The sequence below is a fragment of the Leiobunum rupestre genome, chromosome 11, assembly GCF_980474605.1.
Source record: "Leiobunum rupestre chromosome 11, qqLeiRupe1.1.hap1, whole genome shotgun sequence".
NCBI classification, from domain to species: Eukaryota; Metazoa; Arthropoda; class Arachnida; order Opiliones; family Sclerosomatidae; genus Leiobunum; species Leiobunum rupestre.
The window spans coordinates 28061460-28078071 of record NC_143394.1 but is presented as its reverse complement, the minus strand read 5'-3'; the positions used below and the strand labels follow the sequence as shown (position 1 = coordinate 28078071).

The window sequence follows — 16612 nt, the reverse complement described above, 5'->3', positions numbered from 1 at the left end:
TTCCCTCGTTCACGTTTTAAAGAGGTGGCTTAACGTAGCTTTATTCTTTGCAATCTACATTCCTAAGAAGTTCCCTCGTTCACGTTTTTAAGAGGTGGCTTAACGTAGCTTTATTCTTTGAAATCTACATTCCTAAGAAGTTCCCTCGTTCACAGTTTTAAGAGGTGGCTTAACGTAGCTTTATTCTTTGCAATCTACATTCCTAAGAAAATCCCTCGTTCACGTTTTTAAATGGTGGCTTAACGAAGCTTTATTCTGCGCACTCTACATTCCTAAGAAGTTCCCTCGTTCACGTTTTTAAGAGGTGGCTTAACGTAGCTTTATTCTGCGCACTCTACATTCCTAAGAAGTTCCCCTGTTCACGTTTTTAAGAGGTGGATTAACGTAGCTTTATTCTTTGCAATCTACATTCCTAAGAAGTTCCCCCGTTCACGTTTTTAAGAGGTGGCTTAACGTAGCTTTATTATTTGCAATCTACATTCCTAAGAAGTTCCCCCATTCAGGTTTTTGAGAGGTGGCTTAACGTAGCTTTATTCTGCGCACTCTACATTCCTAGGAAGTTCCCTCGTTCACGTTTTTAAGAGGTGGATTAACGTAGCTTTATTCTTTGCAATCTACATTCCTAAGAAGTTCCCTCGTTCACGTTTTTAAGAGGTGGATTAACGTAGCTTTATTCTTTGCAATCTACATTCCTAAGAAGTTCCCTCGTTCACGTTTTTAAGAGGTGGATTAACGTAGTTTTATTCTTTGCAATCTACATTCCTAAGAAGTTCCCTCGTTCACGTTTTAAAGAGGTGGCTTAACGTAGCTTTATTCTTTGCAATCTACATTCCTAAGAAGTTCCCTCGTTCACGTTTTCAAGAGGTGGATTAACGTAGCTTTATTCTTTGCAATCTACATTCCTAAGAAGTTCCCCCGTTCACGTTTTTAAGAGGTGGCTTAACGTAGCTTTATTCTTTGCAATCTACATTCCTAAGAAGTTCCCCCATTCAGGTTTTTGAGAGTTGGCTTAACGTAGCTTTATTCTGCGCACTCTACATTCCTAAGAAGTTCCCCTGTTCATGTTTTTAAGAGGTGGATTAACGTAGCTTTATTCTTTGCAATCTACATTCCTAAGAAGTTCCCCCGTTCACGTTTTTAAGAGGTGGCTTAACGTAGCTTTATTCTTTGCAATCTACATTCCTAAGAAGTGCCCCCGTTCATGTTTTAAGAGGTGGCTTAATTTAGCTTTATTCTGCGCAATCTACATTCCTTAGAAGTTCCCCTGTTCACGTTTTTAAGAGGTGGCTCAACGTAGCAGGGTCATTCCATTCGATTTCGACCAATCATGTCACCATGGGTCAATCGTTTTTTTTTAATTTTAAACACCGATAGATTTGTCTAAAAAACCGTGAAATCCAAGGTTTTAGTTTAAAATATTAAGAAGTTTTAGAATAAACACAGTTTAACCGAAACCCCCCATTTTTTTGGTATATCGTACCTTGATTTCAGTACCCATTCGCTTTAAGTTTAATAACTTTTTAGAAATATGTTTTATTTTAACAAAATAACACAATCTTACACATTTCGGCAAGGCCAATTCAATGGTGGAGTTTATATAGTCCTAACTGGAATTGATACCAGGTTATTGGTTGTCAAAGTGTACATTTTTATTTTTGGGGGGTCTCATTCGAGGGGTTAAAGGGTCATGTGGGCTATTGAAAACACTAAATATAAATACACTATTAGATAGCTCTAGCAAAGAGTTTTAAAATAAGCTCTTAAAAAAAGGGGTATTTTCCTTGTTTTTATTTGATAAATCAAAAACTATTTTCTTGAAAAAATGGTTTAAATCTTTTAGAAATTATTGCTACGTATTTATATATATACATAAGTTAGTAGTCTGTCATGGCCTAAACGGGACGACAAATGCCATGTACCTCTTAACTTGATTTTACGACTGATAACAACGCCTACAGCGACTGCTTCCAGAGCTAGATCCTTTATTCTTAAAGAAAATATTCCAGCATTATTTATCACACATCGTTAAATACGTAGCAATAATTTCTAAAAGATTTAAACCATTTTTTGTACGATATCAAAAATATAAAATTTCAAAAGTGTTGAATTTCAAGAAAATAGTTTTTGATTTATCAAATAAAAACAAGGAAAATACCCCTTTTTTTAAGAGCTTATTTTAAAGCTCTTTGCTAGAGCTATCTAATAGTATATTTATATTTCGTGTTTTCAATCGCCCACAGGACCCTTTAACCCCTCGAATGAGACCCCCCAAAAATAAAAATGTACATTTTGACATCCATTAACCTAGTATCAATTCCAGTTAGGACTATATAAACTCCACCATTGAATTGGCCTTGCCAAAATGTGTACGATTGTGTTATTTGGTTAAAATAAAACATTTTTCTAAAACGTTATTAAACTTAAAGCGAAGGGGTACTGAAATCAAGGTACGATATACCAAAAAATGTGGGGTTACGGTTAAACTGTGTTTATTCTAAAACTTCTTAATATTTTAAGCTAAAACCTTGGATATCACGGTTTTTTAGACAAATCTATCGGTGTTTAAAATTTAAAAAAAATCGATTGACCCATGGTGACATGATTGGTCGAAATCGTATGTAATGACCCAGCTTTTTTCTGCGCAATACCCATTCCTAAGAATTTCGCTTTAACCTGTATATTATCATTAAGTATAAATAAATTCATCCTTGGTTATACTTGTTATTTTTATGTTACTTATAATCTTACGAGATTAGTATCCACTTGTAATATGTATAAATTATATTAGGATATTTATTTAATTTAATAAATTTATGAAGTCAATATAATGGCGAAAAATCTACGGTAGCTTACGAAAGTTAACGTTTCAAGCCAATAACATCAACACTATAGTACTTCTCATCTTAATATATACTTATTTTGTATTGTTTACAAAAACCATCCCTAAGTTAAAATTGAACTAAGCCGCTAAGTAAATATGTTATTAATAGCAGTTTATTGTTATTTTAACAACACGGTTCCAATACATCACGATATTTTGGTCTTACTTTAGAGCCGCCTCAACAAAACGGATATAATATGTTAAGGTTCTATTTATATTGTCAAACTATCCGTACGCGTTTGACGTCATTGGCTTCTTCTCCAATGGGAAAAAATACACGGTTATTTAGGACTTCCAAAAGTCTCGCGTTAGTGGGGCGAAAAATACTGAGGGGGTGGGGGGGGGGAGAGAGGAAGCCAAGAGGGTCGGCCAAACGGGGGGGGCGCCTGTTTATTTGGGAATTGAACCCATTTCTCTCTTTTGTGTCCGGGTCTTCGGGCCGATGACGTTTTCGGAACTGGGCCGCGCGAAGATGCGATTCTGGAGAGAGAGAGAGGGAAGATGAAATCCCCTCCGTCGTCATGGCAACCGCTGAGCTGCCTTATCGACGATACTGCTATGACGTCAATCGAAATGACGTTGGGTCCGTTCCCCCTTCCCCCACTACCGGTACAGACCCCTCCTGTACGTTCGCGCAAACAGCCACCATTACTTAATTTTCTACTCATTATCTTTTTAATTGTTTTGCAAAAATAGTGCGTTATTTTCAAAATGGCGTTTTGCAAATTTTGCAATTCTGCAAACTTGCATTCAATGGTTTTATGATTTTCGGTATAATTGAAATTACGCGTTGTGGTTTTACATATAACCAGAAGAATGTAATAAAGTATAAGCCAAAGAAGTTTAGTATAAGAGTCCAGTGCAACATCTAGGGTGTGGTTTATCCAATTTTTGTCGTAATCAGTTAAATTGACCTATTTATATCAGTAAATTATGTTTAAGGAAGACAGACAGAAACGGACGCGGTTTAGATTTAATTCGACATTAGGCCTTGGCTCCAATACAAATTATTTCATTAATTATCTCTTTTTTAACTATGTAATTACACAGTTTTGTGAAAAACGTCAATTATCCAAAACATTCAGTGTTAGAACGAATCTGTGTTTTAAAATCCATTTTCTCGTAAGGTCATTTCCCGTGTGTGTTCCAATCATTTTTTCCGAGGCGACTTGCCAATGGATTTCAAAATACGCGGTAACACTTAAATAAATTTAGTTTAAGCCCCAGCCGTTTCTCCAAATGCATTGGCAGCGCGATAGCATCGAGGGCTAAGCGAGGGGCAGTTCACTCCCATGATTAAATCTGCGCTCTTGGCCGATTAAATCCGATTAAATCATGATTAAAATGATTAAATGGATTAAATCGCGATTAAATCAGGATTAAATCACGATTAAATCTAGATTGTGATTAAGTTGATTAAATCGCGATTAATACGATTAAATCTAGATTGTGATTAAGTTGATTAAATCGCGATTAATACGATTAAATCTAGATTGTGATTAAGTTGATTAAATCGCGATTAATACGATTAAATCTCGATTAAGCTGATTAAATTACGTTTTGAGAATAAAAGTACTCGGAAAAATTATTATCATTTCTTATAAAAAAAATCATAGTTTCGTCTAAAATAAAATATAGTTTATTACATTTCTACTTTACGTGTCCCTCTGAGTTTTAGACGGCTCGGTTTTAGAACTTTACGTTCGCTCGCTCGCGTCAACGGAATGATCAGTTAGAAAATTCCAGAAAAAAAGCGGCATTCCGTTTTTAAACGTTGAGGAGCTTAGTTCGGCATCCATCGATACATTATTATATTGTTTGGGTAAGTTTATATTGTACTTAAATTTATATTCGTTAATTTATAATGAAGCCTTTTATGCGAGATTTTATGACGATGTTTATAAATTAACACCTGTTTTTATAATTGTTTAACCGCAATATTTCAATTTTCTCGCGGAATTGGGGCATTTTATTTTTAGATTTAAATACTCCAAATTATATACGTCAGTAAAGTTAATTGGTTTAATTTTATCGATGTAAGATTAGATGGCGATACAAAAAAAATATTAAAACCTGATCATGATTAACTAGATGTAATCATGATTAAGTCTATTAAATCGTGATTAAAAAGATTAGATCATGATTAAGTCTATTAAATCGTGATTAAAAAGATTAGATCATGATTAAGTCTATTAAATCGTGATTAAAAAGATTAGATCATGATTAAGTCTATTAAATCGTGATTAAAAAGATTAGATCATGATTTGGTTGATTAAATCATGATTAAAAAATTAGATCATGATTAAGCCGATTAAATCGTGATTAAAAAAATTAGGGTATGATTAAGCCGATTAAATCTGGATTAAATCATGATTAAAAAGTTTAATCATGATTAAATCATGATTAAAAAGTTTAATCGTGAGTAAATCGGATTAAAAATTTAATCGTGATTAACTCGATTTAATACATTTAATCGGATTTAATCCGATTAAATCTGCGCTCCAAAAAGGAGTGAACTGCCCCTCCGGGCTAAGGCATTCCAAGTTTCGAATTTCCCGATAAAGCTTAATGAAAATTGGCTTAGATTACCGCTTTTTCGCGCTTTGAAACTTTTCAAAGTATAATTCGTTTTAAAAAGCAAATTTTTCCGGGAATTTGGCGCGGTTGTTGGCGAGAGCGCATTCCTCAATTATCTTTATCCATCCGAGAAGCCCAGACTATCCGCTGAAAGTGGAACAACTTTCCGTACCCCGGGTATACTTCCCTCGAAATGGCTCTCCGATTTACGTAACGCGGGCGCCACGGTGAGATAGAGGCTTTGGGGGGGGGGCTCGCTTTCCCTCCAATGCGCGCCGATCGTGATAAGCCTTGGCAGAAATAAAGGAGCTTTTACTAGGGAAACGCGCGCCGCTTTGGAAGGCGGGCTAGGTTAGACGCGTTCTCCTCAAACCGGAACGATCATCGACCGTCCTCGGAAAAGGAGGCTTTCGCGAGGGGGATTCGCTCTCTCGGTGCCGCGTGAGTTTCCTTCTCGGGCCTTCCTCCCCTTTCCGAGGAAAGCTAGCTTCTCCTCATTATACGGGCGCCTTGCGGAGAAAAGCGAGAGGGGAAGGCCTGGGCAAAACGCGGAATCCCGGGCTGCGGCGACCCGGCTAGACGTTGCGCTTCCAGCCAGCCACCGCCGCGACACCGACTCGCTTTTAAAATTATTTCCTTTCAAAACATCGTCGCCGTTCCGCGGTGGCGTACGTCTCAAAAACGCGTCCTGGCCACGCTCGTCTTTCTAGCGGGACATCGTCCTATTACCTCCAGGCCGATTGGGTCCGTCTCGGAGAATTAAGCGGAGCCCAATTTCCCCCAAAATGAATCGAATTACGCGGGGACTAGCCGTTGTTTACGCGCGTTTTAGGCTTAGCTCTCTCGCCTCTCCGAATCCAACGGCCGGCTCTCCTTCGATCGCTAGCCGGACTAGCGACTGAGAGAGCGCCCCTGGTTTTGTCAAATCATTACGGGGGACCCCCGTTATTTTCAATATCGGCCACTAAAACCGGTGGTGACTCATCCGAATCCCACCCTCGTCGAGCTCGTTATTAACTTCCGTTCATCTCATCCCCCCTCGTGGTTCCAATTGTCGTCATGTTCCCGTGAACCTTTATTCGGGCAGCTGCCAGTTCACCCCGAGATTAGTTACGTAAAAGGGGCGCCATGCTTTCCGACGAGGACACTTTCGCCGTTACGCCGCCCATCCCAATAAAGACCCGACCAACCTCCCACCAGCAACGCGTCGAACGAGAGTTCCAAGTCGTTTTTCGATGCTACTAGAATATTGGTGAGCGAACGAGCGACAACTGTCTCGCGAGACTATTTCAAGCATGAACAGCAACGACAAAATCAAAAGGTAACTTGGTGTTCATTTTTGCCGTCTTTTTTTGCGTCTTTTAGGCCTAATCGGCCCTATGAGTCTTATTTATTACGCGTTACAAGGGTGCTGTGACTGTTACTTTAAAAACGCGTCAAAACCTTCCCGAAATTCAATATTTAAATGTCCGTTTGCTTTTTAGGTTTATCATGGTGTGAAAACTAATTATATATCTTACGAAGCCGGTACAACATTTTGTAAACTCAATAGCATGCTCCAAGAGGGTCCATTTGACCATCGATAAATCTTATTCCCTAGTAATGATCACCCACTATTATCCCGACAGCAATTTGAAAAACGTCATAAATTTTAAGCGTGTATTGTTGAGCGTTTGCGATGTTGATAGTACTTTACAAGGTCATATCCGAACGTTGTTTTCCCACATCGGAAAAGCCAGGTAGCGGAAGATACAACGACTGACGTCACGCTTACGCGGGGAAATTCTAAATGTGGTAAACCGTAAACAATATTTTCCACTTCCCATCTGTTAGTGCCATTTTCGTCGGTGATGCTGTGTTGTTCCATTTCACAGTGGAACATCATTCATGCCATTAGCTTTTAGGTCCGTAGGTGCAGTCTCCTTATAAAGAGTTTAAGCGCGAAATAGGTAAAAACGCGTAGACAATACTAATAGGCGCTTAAATAAAACAACCTTCAAGGAAATCGCCTGGAAGTCATATTTCCGAGGAAACTTTTCCCCTGTTAACAGAACGTCGTGTTATTGCAAAGCCGTATTAAGAAAAAGCTACCTGGTTAAAAGGGAACATTTGTTGCGTACCGTATAGGTGAAAAATTTCCATTATTTTAACAAGCACTATGTTAACAGGGACTTGCAAGTCCTGACTCTCGGAAACATTACTTCTTGGCAATTTCCTTAAAGATATTTTATTGAAGCGTTTATTATGCTTTTGACATTTCGTTTGAACGGGCTAATAATCATAATCATAACAATCAGCTAGGCAAATACCCAAGGCAGCACCTTAGGCCCAAGTCATCGAGCGTCCTTTAAAGCCATTAATTCAGATGGCCGGGTTACGATGCGTAGGAGGTTCTTGGCAAGCCCTTCATGCCACGCGAGCAAACAGCTCCCTACACTTACTATTACTGTTAACCTCTACAAGTTTTTATGGTAAGGGGAGTTGTTCCGAGTTTTCATCCAGTGCCACAAGTTGGGATCGAACCCGGCTCCTCTGGGTACGAGGCGAAAGTGCTAACCACTCCGCCACCCCACTGTCTAATCAGTTACGTTCTTCTATTTGTCGAGTATTCTTTAACTGTAGTGCCACCTATTATCTACTTAGTTTCGTTCTCATATTCGTCGATTATCCTCTTACAGTAGTGCCATCTATTAGATGAAATGAGTCCTTAAATTTTATTGGTTCATAATCACCTAGAAAACATGGAAATATCAAATAATTATATTGATGATAAAAGAGTCAAGTAAATCTCGAAATGTTTATTATAAATCAGAGAATTTGGTGAGGTCCAATATGGTGGATGACTGAGTTAGGCATTTTTATCGTGGCTTATGAAAATATCTCACAAATAAACCCCTAATTCTGTAATTCGGCTATTAAAGAGTAAATCTTGAGCAAAAGAGCATTTTGCGCTGAGTTTCAGTTGGGAGGTCAAATTTAAAGTCCGCCATCTTGGGTTCAAGATGGCGGAAATAAAGCCAGTAGAAGGAAAGTAAGGTCGACGCTCAGATCCCGGGAACGGGATCGGGATCGAGATCGGGATCCGGGATTTTAGGGGTGAAATGGGGGTAAAATCGCTGAAAAGTCAACGTATTTATGATATTTCTCGCGACGATTCGTTTTTCCTCATGTCAACATATTGTGTTCAGGACCAGCTTGTTTTACGTTATCTTCATCCCCGCTTATCTCGAGTGTTGAGCGACATCACGAGACACTTATATGGTACTTGAACCTAAGTAAAGCATATACATTCAGGTTCGGCTTGTTTCTCTTTATCTCATGTTTTAAATAGCGTACGGAATAAGTTGAGAATGTATTGAAATAGTGTAAGGTGTAAAGAGTGATATGTTCTTGATAACGTGGGTGGGAGATGGTGCGCGCGATACCCTCACGCGTGCGCGGATTACCCGGAGCGCGGTTAACTTGAATTTAAATGATAAAATGGATTTTAATGTTTTAAAAAGAGACGTAATGGAATATTTGATAGTTTACAGTAAACTACGTCACAAGTGTTTTGTTAAAGATAATCAAATTAATTATAAAATCCATTAAGTGTCTATATACCAAAGTAGCGCTTTAGCCAACATCACAAGCATTTTGAGGACCTGGTAAATTTATATATACGTAACGCTGCTCATTTCAAATGGGTATACGAATACGTTAAATTACATTCCGATATACAAATATACATACTTGACGTTCAATACGTTTAAATAGATTTCCAAAATGCAAATATAGGTAGTAAAATACTAAAAAACCTCTTACTCTACGTTCAATACGTTAAAATGGATTTCAATACGCAAATATAGGTGGAAAAATACTACAAAAACACCTTAACTTGGCGTTCAATACGTTAAAATACTTTTCCGATACGTAAATATAGGTAGAAAGATACTATTAAAACATCTAAACTCTACTTTTAATACAACAAAATGCAATTCCGATATTCAAATATTTAAAAATACTTAATTAATGTACTGAGTTACGTTTGAAAGAACCTTTTATAAACACGAATTCATCCAATCGTTAAACATAAATTCCATATTAGATGGTGTATGTATGATTGGTAAGACTCTTGTCAGAAAGATGAATTCTTATGCATCTTCATTCCGCTTTTAATACGTTAAAATACATTTTCAATATGAAAATATAGATAGAAAAATACTACTAAAATCCATTTTTAAATTTGATAAAATACATTTCCAATATGTTAATAGGTAGAATAATACTATAAAAATTCCTTTTTCTACTTTTAATACGGCAAAACACAACTCCGATACGCAAATATAGACAGAAAATACTAAAAAAAACTACTCTACGTTCGATACGTTAAAATAAATTTCCGATACACAAATAAAGATAAAGAAATACTACAAAATGTAAAAAGGCAGAAAAATACTACACATTAACCATTATGAATTTAAGCTTACAACATCCGTAGAGTAAAAATACTACAAAAATATCTTTTCTTGGCGTTCAATATTTTAAAATAGATTTCTGAAATGCAAATATAGGTAGTAAATACTACAAAAGCCCCTTACTCTACGTTCAATACGTTAAATTTGATTTTCGATACGCAAATATACGTAGAAAAATTTTAATTATTTAAATATCGAAGGAGTAGCTTCTAAGGTTACTAATATCGTCATACGTTACTGTAGAATGTAAATATTTTTGAACTCCATTTAAGTATCATTAAGTGTCTAATTATTAAAGTGGCTGTTAAAGCAACGTAGAATGGAAATATTTTTAAACTTCATTTTTATATCATTAAGTGCTTAAGTAGTACTTGAAGGAGCACCCAAAATTGGACCGCAGTTTTTTTATTTTTAGGGGAATCTCTATGGCAGTTTAACATTACAATAAAGCTAAAAGGTCCAGTTTAGGGTACTTTTGGTCCATTTTGGTCCTTTTTTACCTATTCATCTGCTCAAGGTGTTAAAGAAAAATTGGTTCACACCAGAGCAAACCCTTTTTTCAATTGAAAAAGAATTTCACTCCCTGAAACTGACACTTGCTGACAATGTGTAAAATTGGGCTTACGGGATTTCAAGTAATTTAACATCCACGATTTTCCTGTTACAAATATGATTTCTTAAAAAATTCTTAACTTTTTTTGTAAGATGAGTCGAAAATGATATGCCAATTGTAATAAGCTTATAAATTTAGGGATAAACTTATATATTATAGATAGTGTTGTAAATAAGAAAATTAAATTTAATAAAACCCAATATGTAAATATATAAGTATAAAAATACGACAAAAACCAAGTATCTATGTTTTAAATACGCTGAAATTACAATTCTTATACACACATATAGTCAGAAAGATACTATAAAACTCTTTATTCAACTGTAATACGATAAATTAAATTTCCAATAGGTAATTAAATTCAAGATGGCGGAAATAAAGCCAGTAGAAGGAAAGTAAGGTCGACGCTCAGATCCCGGGAACGGGATCGGGATCGAGATCGGGATCCGGGATTTTAGGGGTGAAATGGGGGTAAAATCGCTGAAAAGTCAACGTATTTATGATATTTCTCGCGACGATTCGTTTTTCCTCATGTCAACATATTGTGTTCAGGACCAGCTTGTTTTACGTTATCTTCATCCCCGCTTATCTCGAGTGTTGAGCGACATCACGAGACACTTATATGGTACTTGAACCTAAGTAAAGCATATACATTCAGGTTCGGCTTGTTTCTCTTTATCTCATGTTTTAAATAGCGTACGGAATAAGTTGAGAATGTATTGAAATAGTGTAAGGTGTAAAGAGTGATATGTTCTTGATAACGTGGGTGGGAGATGGTGCGCGCGATACCCTCACGCGTGCGCGGATTACCCGGAGCGCGGTTAACTTGAATTTAAATGATAAAATGGATTTTAATGTTTTAAAAAGAGACGTAATGGAATATTTGATAGTTTACAGTAAACTACGTCACAAGTGTTTTGTTAAAGATAATCAAATTAATTATAAAATCCATTAAGTGTCTATATACCAAAGTAGCGCTTTAGCCAACATCACAAGCATTTTGAGGACCTGGTAAATTTATATATACGTAACGCTGCTCATTTCAAATGGGTATACGAATACGTTAAATTACATTCCGATATACAAATATACATACTTGACGTTCAATACGTTTAAATAGATTTCCAAAATGCAAATATAGGTAGTAAAATACTAAAAAACCTCTTACTCTACGTTCAATACGTTAAAATGGATTTCAATACGCAAATATAGGTGGAAAAATACTACAAAAACACCTTAACTTGGCGTTCAATACGTTAAAATACTTTTCCGATACGTAAATATAGGTAGAAAGATACTATTAAAACATCTAAACTCTACTTTTAATACAACAAAATGCAATTCCGATATTCAAATATTTAAAAATACTTAATTAATGTACTGATTTACGTTTGAAAGAACCTTTTATAAACACGAATTCACCCAATCGTTAAACATAAATTCCATATTAGATGGTGTATGTATGATTGGTAAGACTCTTGTCAGAAAGATGAATTCTTATGCATCTTCATTCCGCTTTTAATACGTTAAAATACATTTTCAATATGAAAATATAGATAGAAAAATACTACTAAAATCCATTTTTAAATTTGATAAAATACATTTCCAATATGTTAATAGGTAGAATAATACTATAAAAATTCCTTTTTCTACTTTTAATACGGCAAAACACAACTCCGATACGCAAATATAGACAGAAAATACTAAAAAAAACTACTCTACGTTCGATACGTTAAAATAAATTTCCGATACACAAATAAAGATAAAGAAATACTACAAAATGTAAAAAGGCAGAAAAATACTACACATTAACCATTATGAATTTAAGCTTACAACATCCGTAGAGTAAAAATACTACAAAAATATCTTTTCTTGGCGTTCAATATTTTAAAATAGATTTCTGAAATGCAAATATAGGTAGTAAATACTACAAAAGCCCCTTACTCTACGTTCAATACGTTAAAATTGATTTTCGATACGCAAATATACGTAGAAAAATTTTAATTATTTAAATATCGAAGGAGTAGCTTCTAAGGTTACTAATATCGTCATACGTTACTGTAGAATGTAAATATTTTTGAACTCCATTTAAGTATCATTAAGTGTCTAATTATTAAAGTGGCTGTTAAAGCAACGTAGAATGGAAATATTTTTAAACTTCATTTTTATATCATTAAGTGCTTAAGTAGTACTTGAAGGAGCACCCAAAATTGGACCGCAGTTTTTTTATTTTTAGGGGAATCTCTATGGCAGTTTAACATTACAATAAAGCTAAAAGGTCCAGTTTAGGGTACTTTTGGTCCATTTTGGTCCTTTTTTACCTATTCATCTGCTCAAGGTGTTAAAGAAAAATTGGTTCACACCAGAGCAAACCCTTTTTTCAATTGAAAAAGAATTTCACTCCCTGAAACTGACACTTGCTGACAATGTGTAAAATTGGGCTTACGGGATTTCAAGTAATTTAACATCCACGATTTTCCTGTTACAAATATGATTTCTTAAAAAATTCTTAACTTTTTTTGTAAGATGAGTCGAAAATGATATGCCAATTGTAATAAGCTTATAAATTTAGGGATAAACTTATATATTATAGATAGTGTTGTAAATAAGAAAATTAAATTTAATAAAATCCAATATGTAAATATATAAGTATAAAAATACGACAAAAACCAAGTATCTATGTTTTAAATACGCTGAAATTACAATTCTTATACACACATATAGTCAGAAAGATACTATAAAACTCTTTATTCAACTGTAATACGATAAATTAAATTTCCAATAGGTAATTAAATTCGGAAAATACGGCTTATACGCAAATATAGTCAGAAAGATACTATAAAAACTCTTTATTCGACTTTAATACGTTACGCTATTTAAGAAGCGCAATTTTGGGGACAGAAATAATGCAAAACCTTATAAGGTAGGATATATATATAAATTTAATGTGATGAAAAAGTATCAAAAACAATATTAAAACGAGTTATATTTATTGAGCGGAACGAGCGTAGCGAGAGTAGCTCTCTTAGCAGCGAGTTCTATGGGAAAGTTTTGTCCGACCGTCCGTCCGTTAGTAAGTTTCAAAGGAGGGGGGGGGGGGCGCAAGAGAAAGAGCCACGGGTTGCAAGAGAGAGAGAGAGAGAGAGCGAGAGGGTAGAGGGGATGGTAGGGGGGGGGGCTAGAGGGGTATTTTTTTAAATGTAATTGCTTGACTTATTTTATTTTATTTTATTTTCAATTTTTTGTTTTTACAGTATCTTTCTGACTATATTTGTGTATAAGAATTGTCTTTTACCGTATTTATAATATAGGTAAGTTGTTTTTGTCGTATTTTTATACCTATATTTACATATTGGAATTGTATTTCACCATATTAAAAGTAGAAAAAAGATTTTTTGCAGTATGTTTCCACCTATTTACATATCGGAAATAGATAATAATAATAATAATTATGGTCAATTTCAGGCTTTTATAAAAATGAAGTATTGTGGTATCGTTAATTAAAAATTTGGCATTTAAAACGGTTTACCCCCATTTCGCCCAAAATAGTTCTCCCAATTCCAATTTCTCCCAATCCCATTTCTCCCAATTCCCATTTCTCCCAATCCCATTTCTCCCAATCCCATTTGTCCCAATCCCATTTGTCCGAAAATAGTTATCCCAAATCCCATTTGTCCCAAAATAGTTATCCCAAATCCCATTTGTCCCAAAATTTCACTTGGTATAAACATGAATCTAAGTTTTATTTTAATATGCAAGTACATCAAATTTTGCCCATTTAATTTTACATCGAATCCCTATTTTATCGCTTCGAGGAATTCTTCTGGGGTCTTGGATCCTAACCTAATCTAACCTAACCTAACCTAACCTAACCTAACGCCAAGTCAATTCACATATTCACAAAACGGTAAACTTACTTTGTTTACCGATTCCAAATAATGATTGGGAGAAAGGGGAATCCATATTTTTGGGAATATTGATCGTTGGGAGAAATGGGGAATCAATTTTTTTGGGAAACTTTATCGTTGGGAAAAATGGGAATACATATTTTTGGGTTAAATGAACTCCGGTTCGGAGAAATGGAATTGGGACAAATGGGACACCATGTTTTTGGGAGAACTGATAACTTTGGGAGAAGGTAAAATTGGGTTAAATGGGAACATACCTTTAAAACGCTTTCAGGGGAAAATTTTCTTCCCCGTTTTAATGATCACTCGATGTAAATTTGAATAAATGAACATCCCATGAGAAGTCATTAAGTAAAACCCATTTTATTAGAGAACGTGTCGCTAAATTTTGCAGGAGCCGAAATTTCATTTATGTAGCTATAAAGAACGTAAAATTTAAGCTAACAAATCACCGGGGACGTCGAAAGGAGGAGTTGAATTACGAGAGTTTAAATGTCAAAAGGTCAAACTCTCCTTCCCCTTCCACTCTACGTCGGGATGCTTTCCCTCTTTACTTCAACCCCCCCCCCCTTCTCGCTCACGGCGCTTCGGAAACGGGTCTCTCCAAACTCTGAAGCATGCTTCTGGTTATCCCTAAGCTCAAAATTAATCTTACCTCCGTTTTCAATTCAATTTTTTAAAATATATCTGTATATTATTCGGGTGCTATAGAGATTAAACTAGTGATGGTATATTAGAATCCATTTAAAATATTCAAGATTCTAAAACTCGAACCACCTAAGTTCCTAACGCAATAAAACTGTTAAACCCTTTTTTTATATAAAATTCCTGTTTCAAATTGTTTCAGTTTACATTGAGTCCCCCAGCGGGTCAAACAGCTCGATTTTAATTTCCCAACCTCCCAAGGCGTACATATGTATCCTAAGCCTAACCAGGTGGATTTGTCAACAGCGCCCTCTATATTACATTAAATAGAGGCTCGTAAAAAAAAAGAAAACAATGGTCTGATCGAATAATTTACTTTTATATCTTCACCACCAGATCCGTAGAATAATTAAAAGTCCCTATTTTTTTTTCAAGGTCCCTAAATAATCACCCTTGAATCGAGACTTGGTCTCTAAAGTACCCTACTATGAATAAATTCTGGAAAAAACGCCAGCAGTTTAATATTTTTTTTATACCATGGAAGGGAACTTAAAATTTGTGAAAGTAGAAATGATATTAATCAATGTTTAATTGTTAGAACTTGCTAGAAATCTTATTTTTGCGTGTAATTAAAAACTAAATAATTTTTTGGGAACATATATTCAAAAATTAATTAGAGGTTTGGGATAGTATAATTCAAATAAATAATTTATTTTGTTGAACATTGGTCCCCATTTATTTCCTATTTTCAAAAAATTTGTCACTATTTTACCATATTTCTATAATGAAAAGTCCTTTTTACCCTTAATTATTTTCTAGATATCGGGGGTAGCCCTGTCAATGTAATCTATAAAGTTATAAATAGTTTATATAGATGGCAATCAGGCAATAACAGTAATTTACAAAGTTATAAATAGTTTACCTAGATGGCAATAACAGTAATTTACAAAGTTATAAATAGGTTACCTAGATGGTAATAACGATAACAGATTAGGAATTTAGGGAAAGTAAATCTGACATGTAAGCGCCATTAGAAAGCTACTGCAATTCAACCTCCTAAAGTTGAATAACTCTGCCTTGGAATAACCTTGTAGATTTCCACTGTTTTATCACATTTTTTAAATCCTTAATATTCGGTGTTTACTTCGAAAATAATTTTAATAAATAAGGTTCATATACAAGACATTTATTTAAAATCTTTTTATGTCTTTTTGATGTCCAACCATTTTGTAGGGACGTAACGTTAATGCAAGACCCAGTGAAAATAGTTGGATGCTCGCCCACCCAAAAGCTGCATGTCGTAAAATGAGAAATAGTTGGGACAATTCAAACTCAATTAGCTAGTTATAACGAAATTAGCCTTGACTTATGTTATTATGTATTCACAACTAAAAAAAGATTATCTAAGAAGCTTTATTAGTGTCACTAACTCGAAATAGCTTCGCTATATCTAATTATAGATTATTGAAATTTATCCATTTCCACACTGGTCGTCTCTTAATCTTCCTAATGATTTGTAAATCTGTAAAAA

General features: G+C 35.1%; 1 protein-coding gene across 1 annotated transcript in view; it reads left to right on the top strand.

Annotated features, from left to right (window-relative positions):
- The first annotated feature begins 5733 nt into the window (after positions 1–5733).
- The window catches only part of LOC149922136 (uncharacterized), a 39409-nt gene continuing 28530 nt past the window's right edge, over positions 5734–16612 (top strand). Inside the window, exon 1 of the mRNA XM_090164132.1 lies at positions 5734–6779. Coding sequence (XP_090020258.1) covers positions 6754–6779 — 26 coding nt within the window. The 5' untranslated portion in view covers positions 5734–6753. The remainder of the gene's footprint in view (positions 6780–16612) is intronic.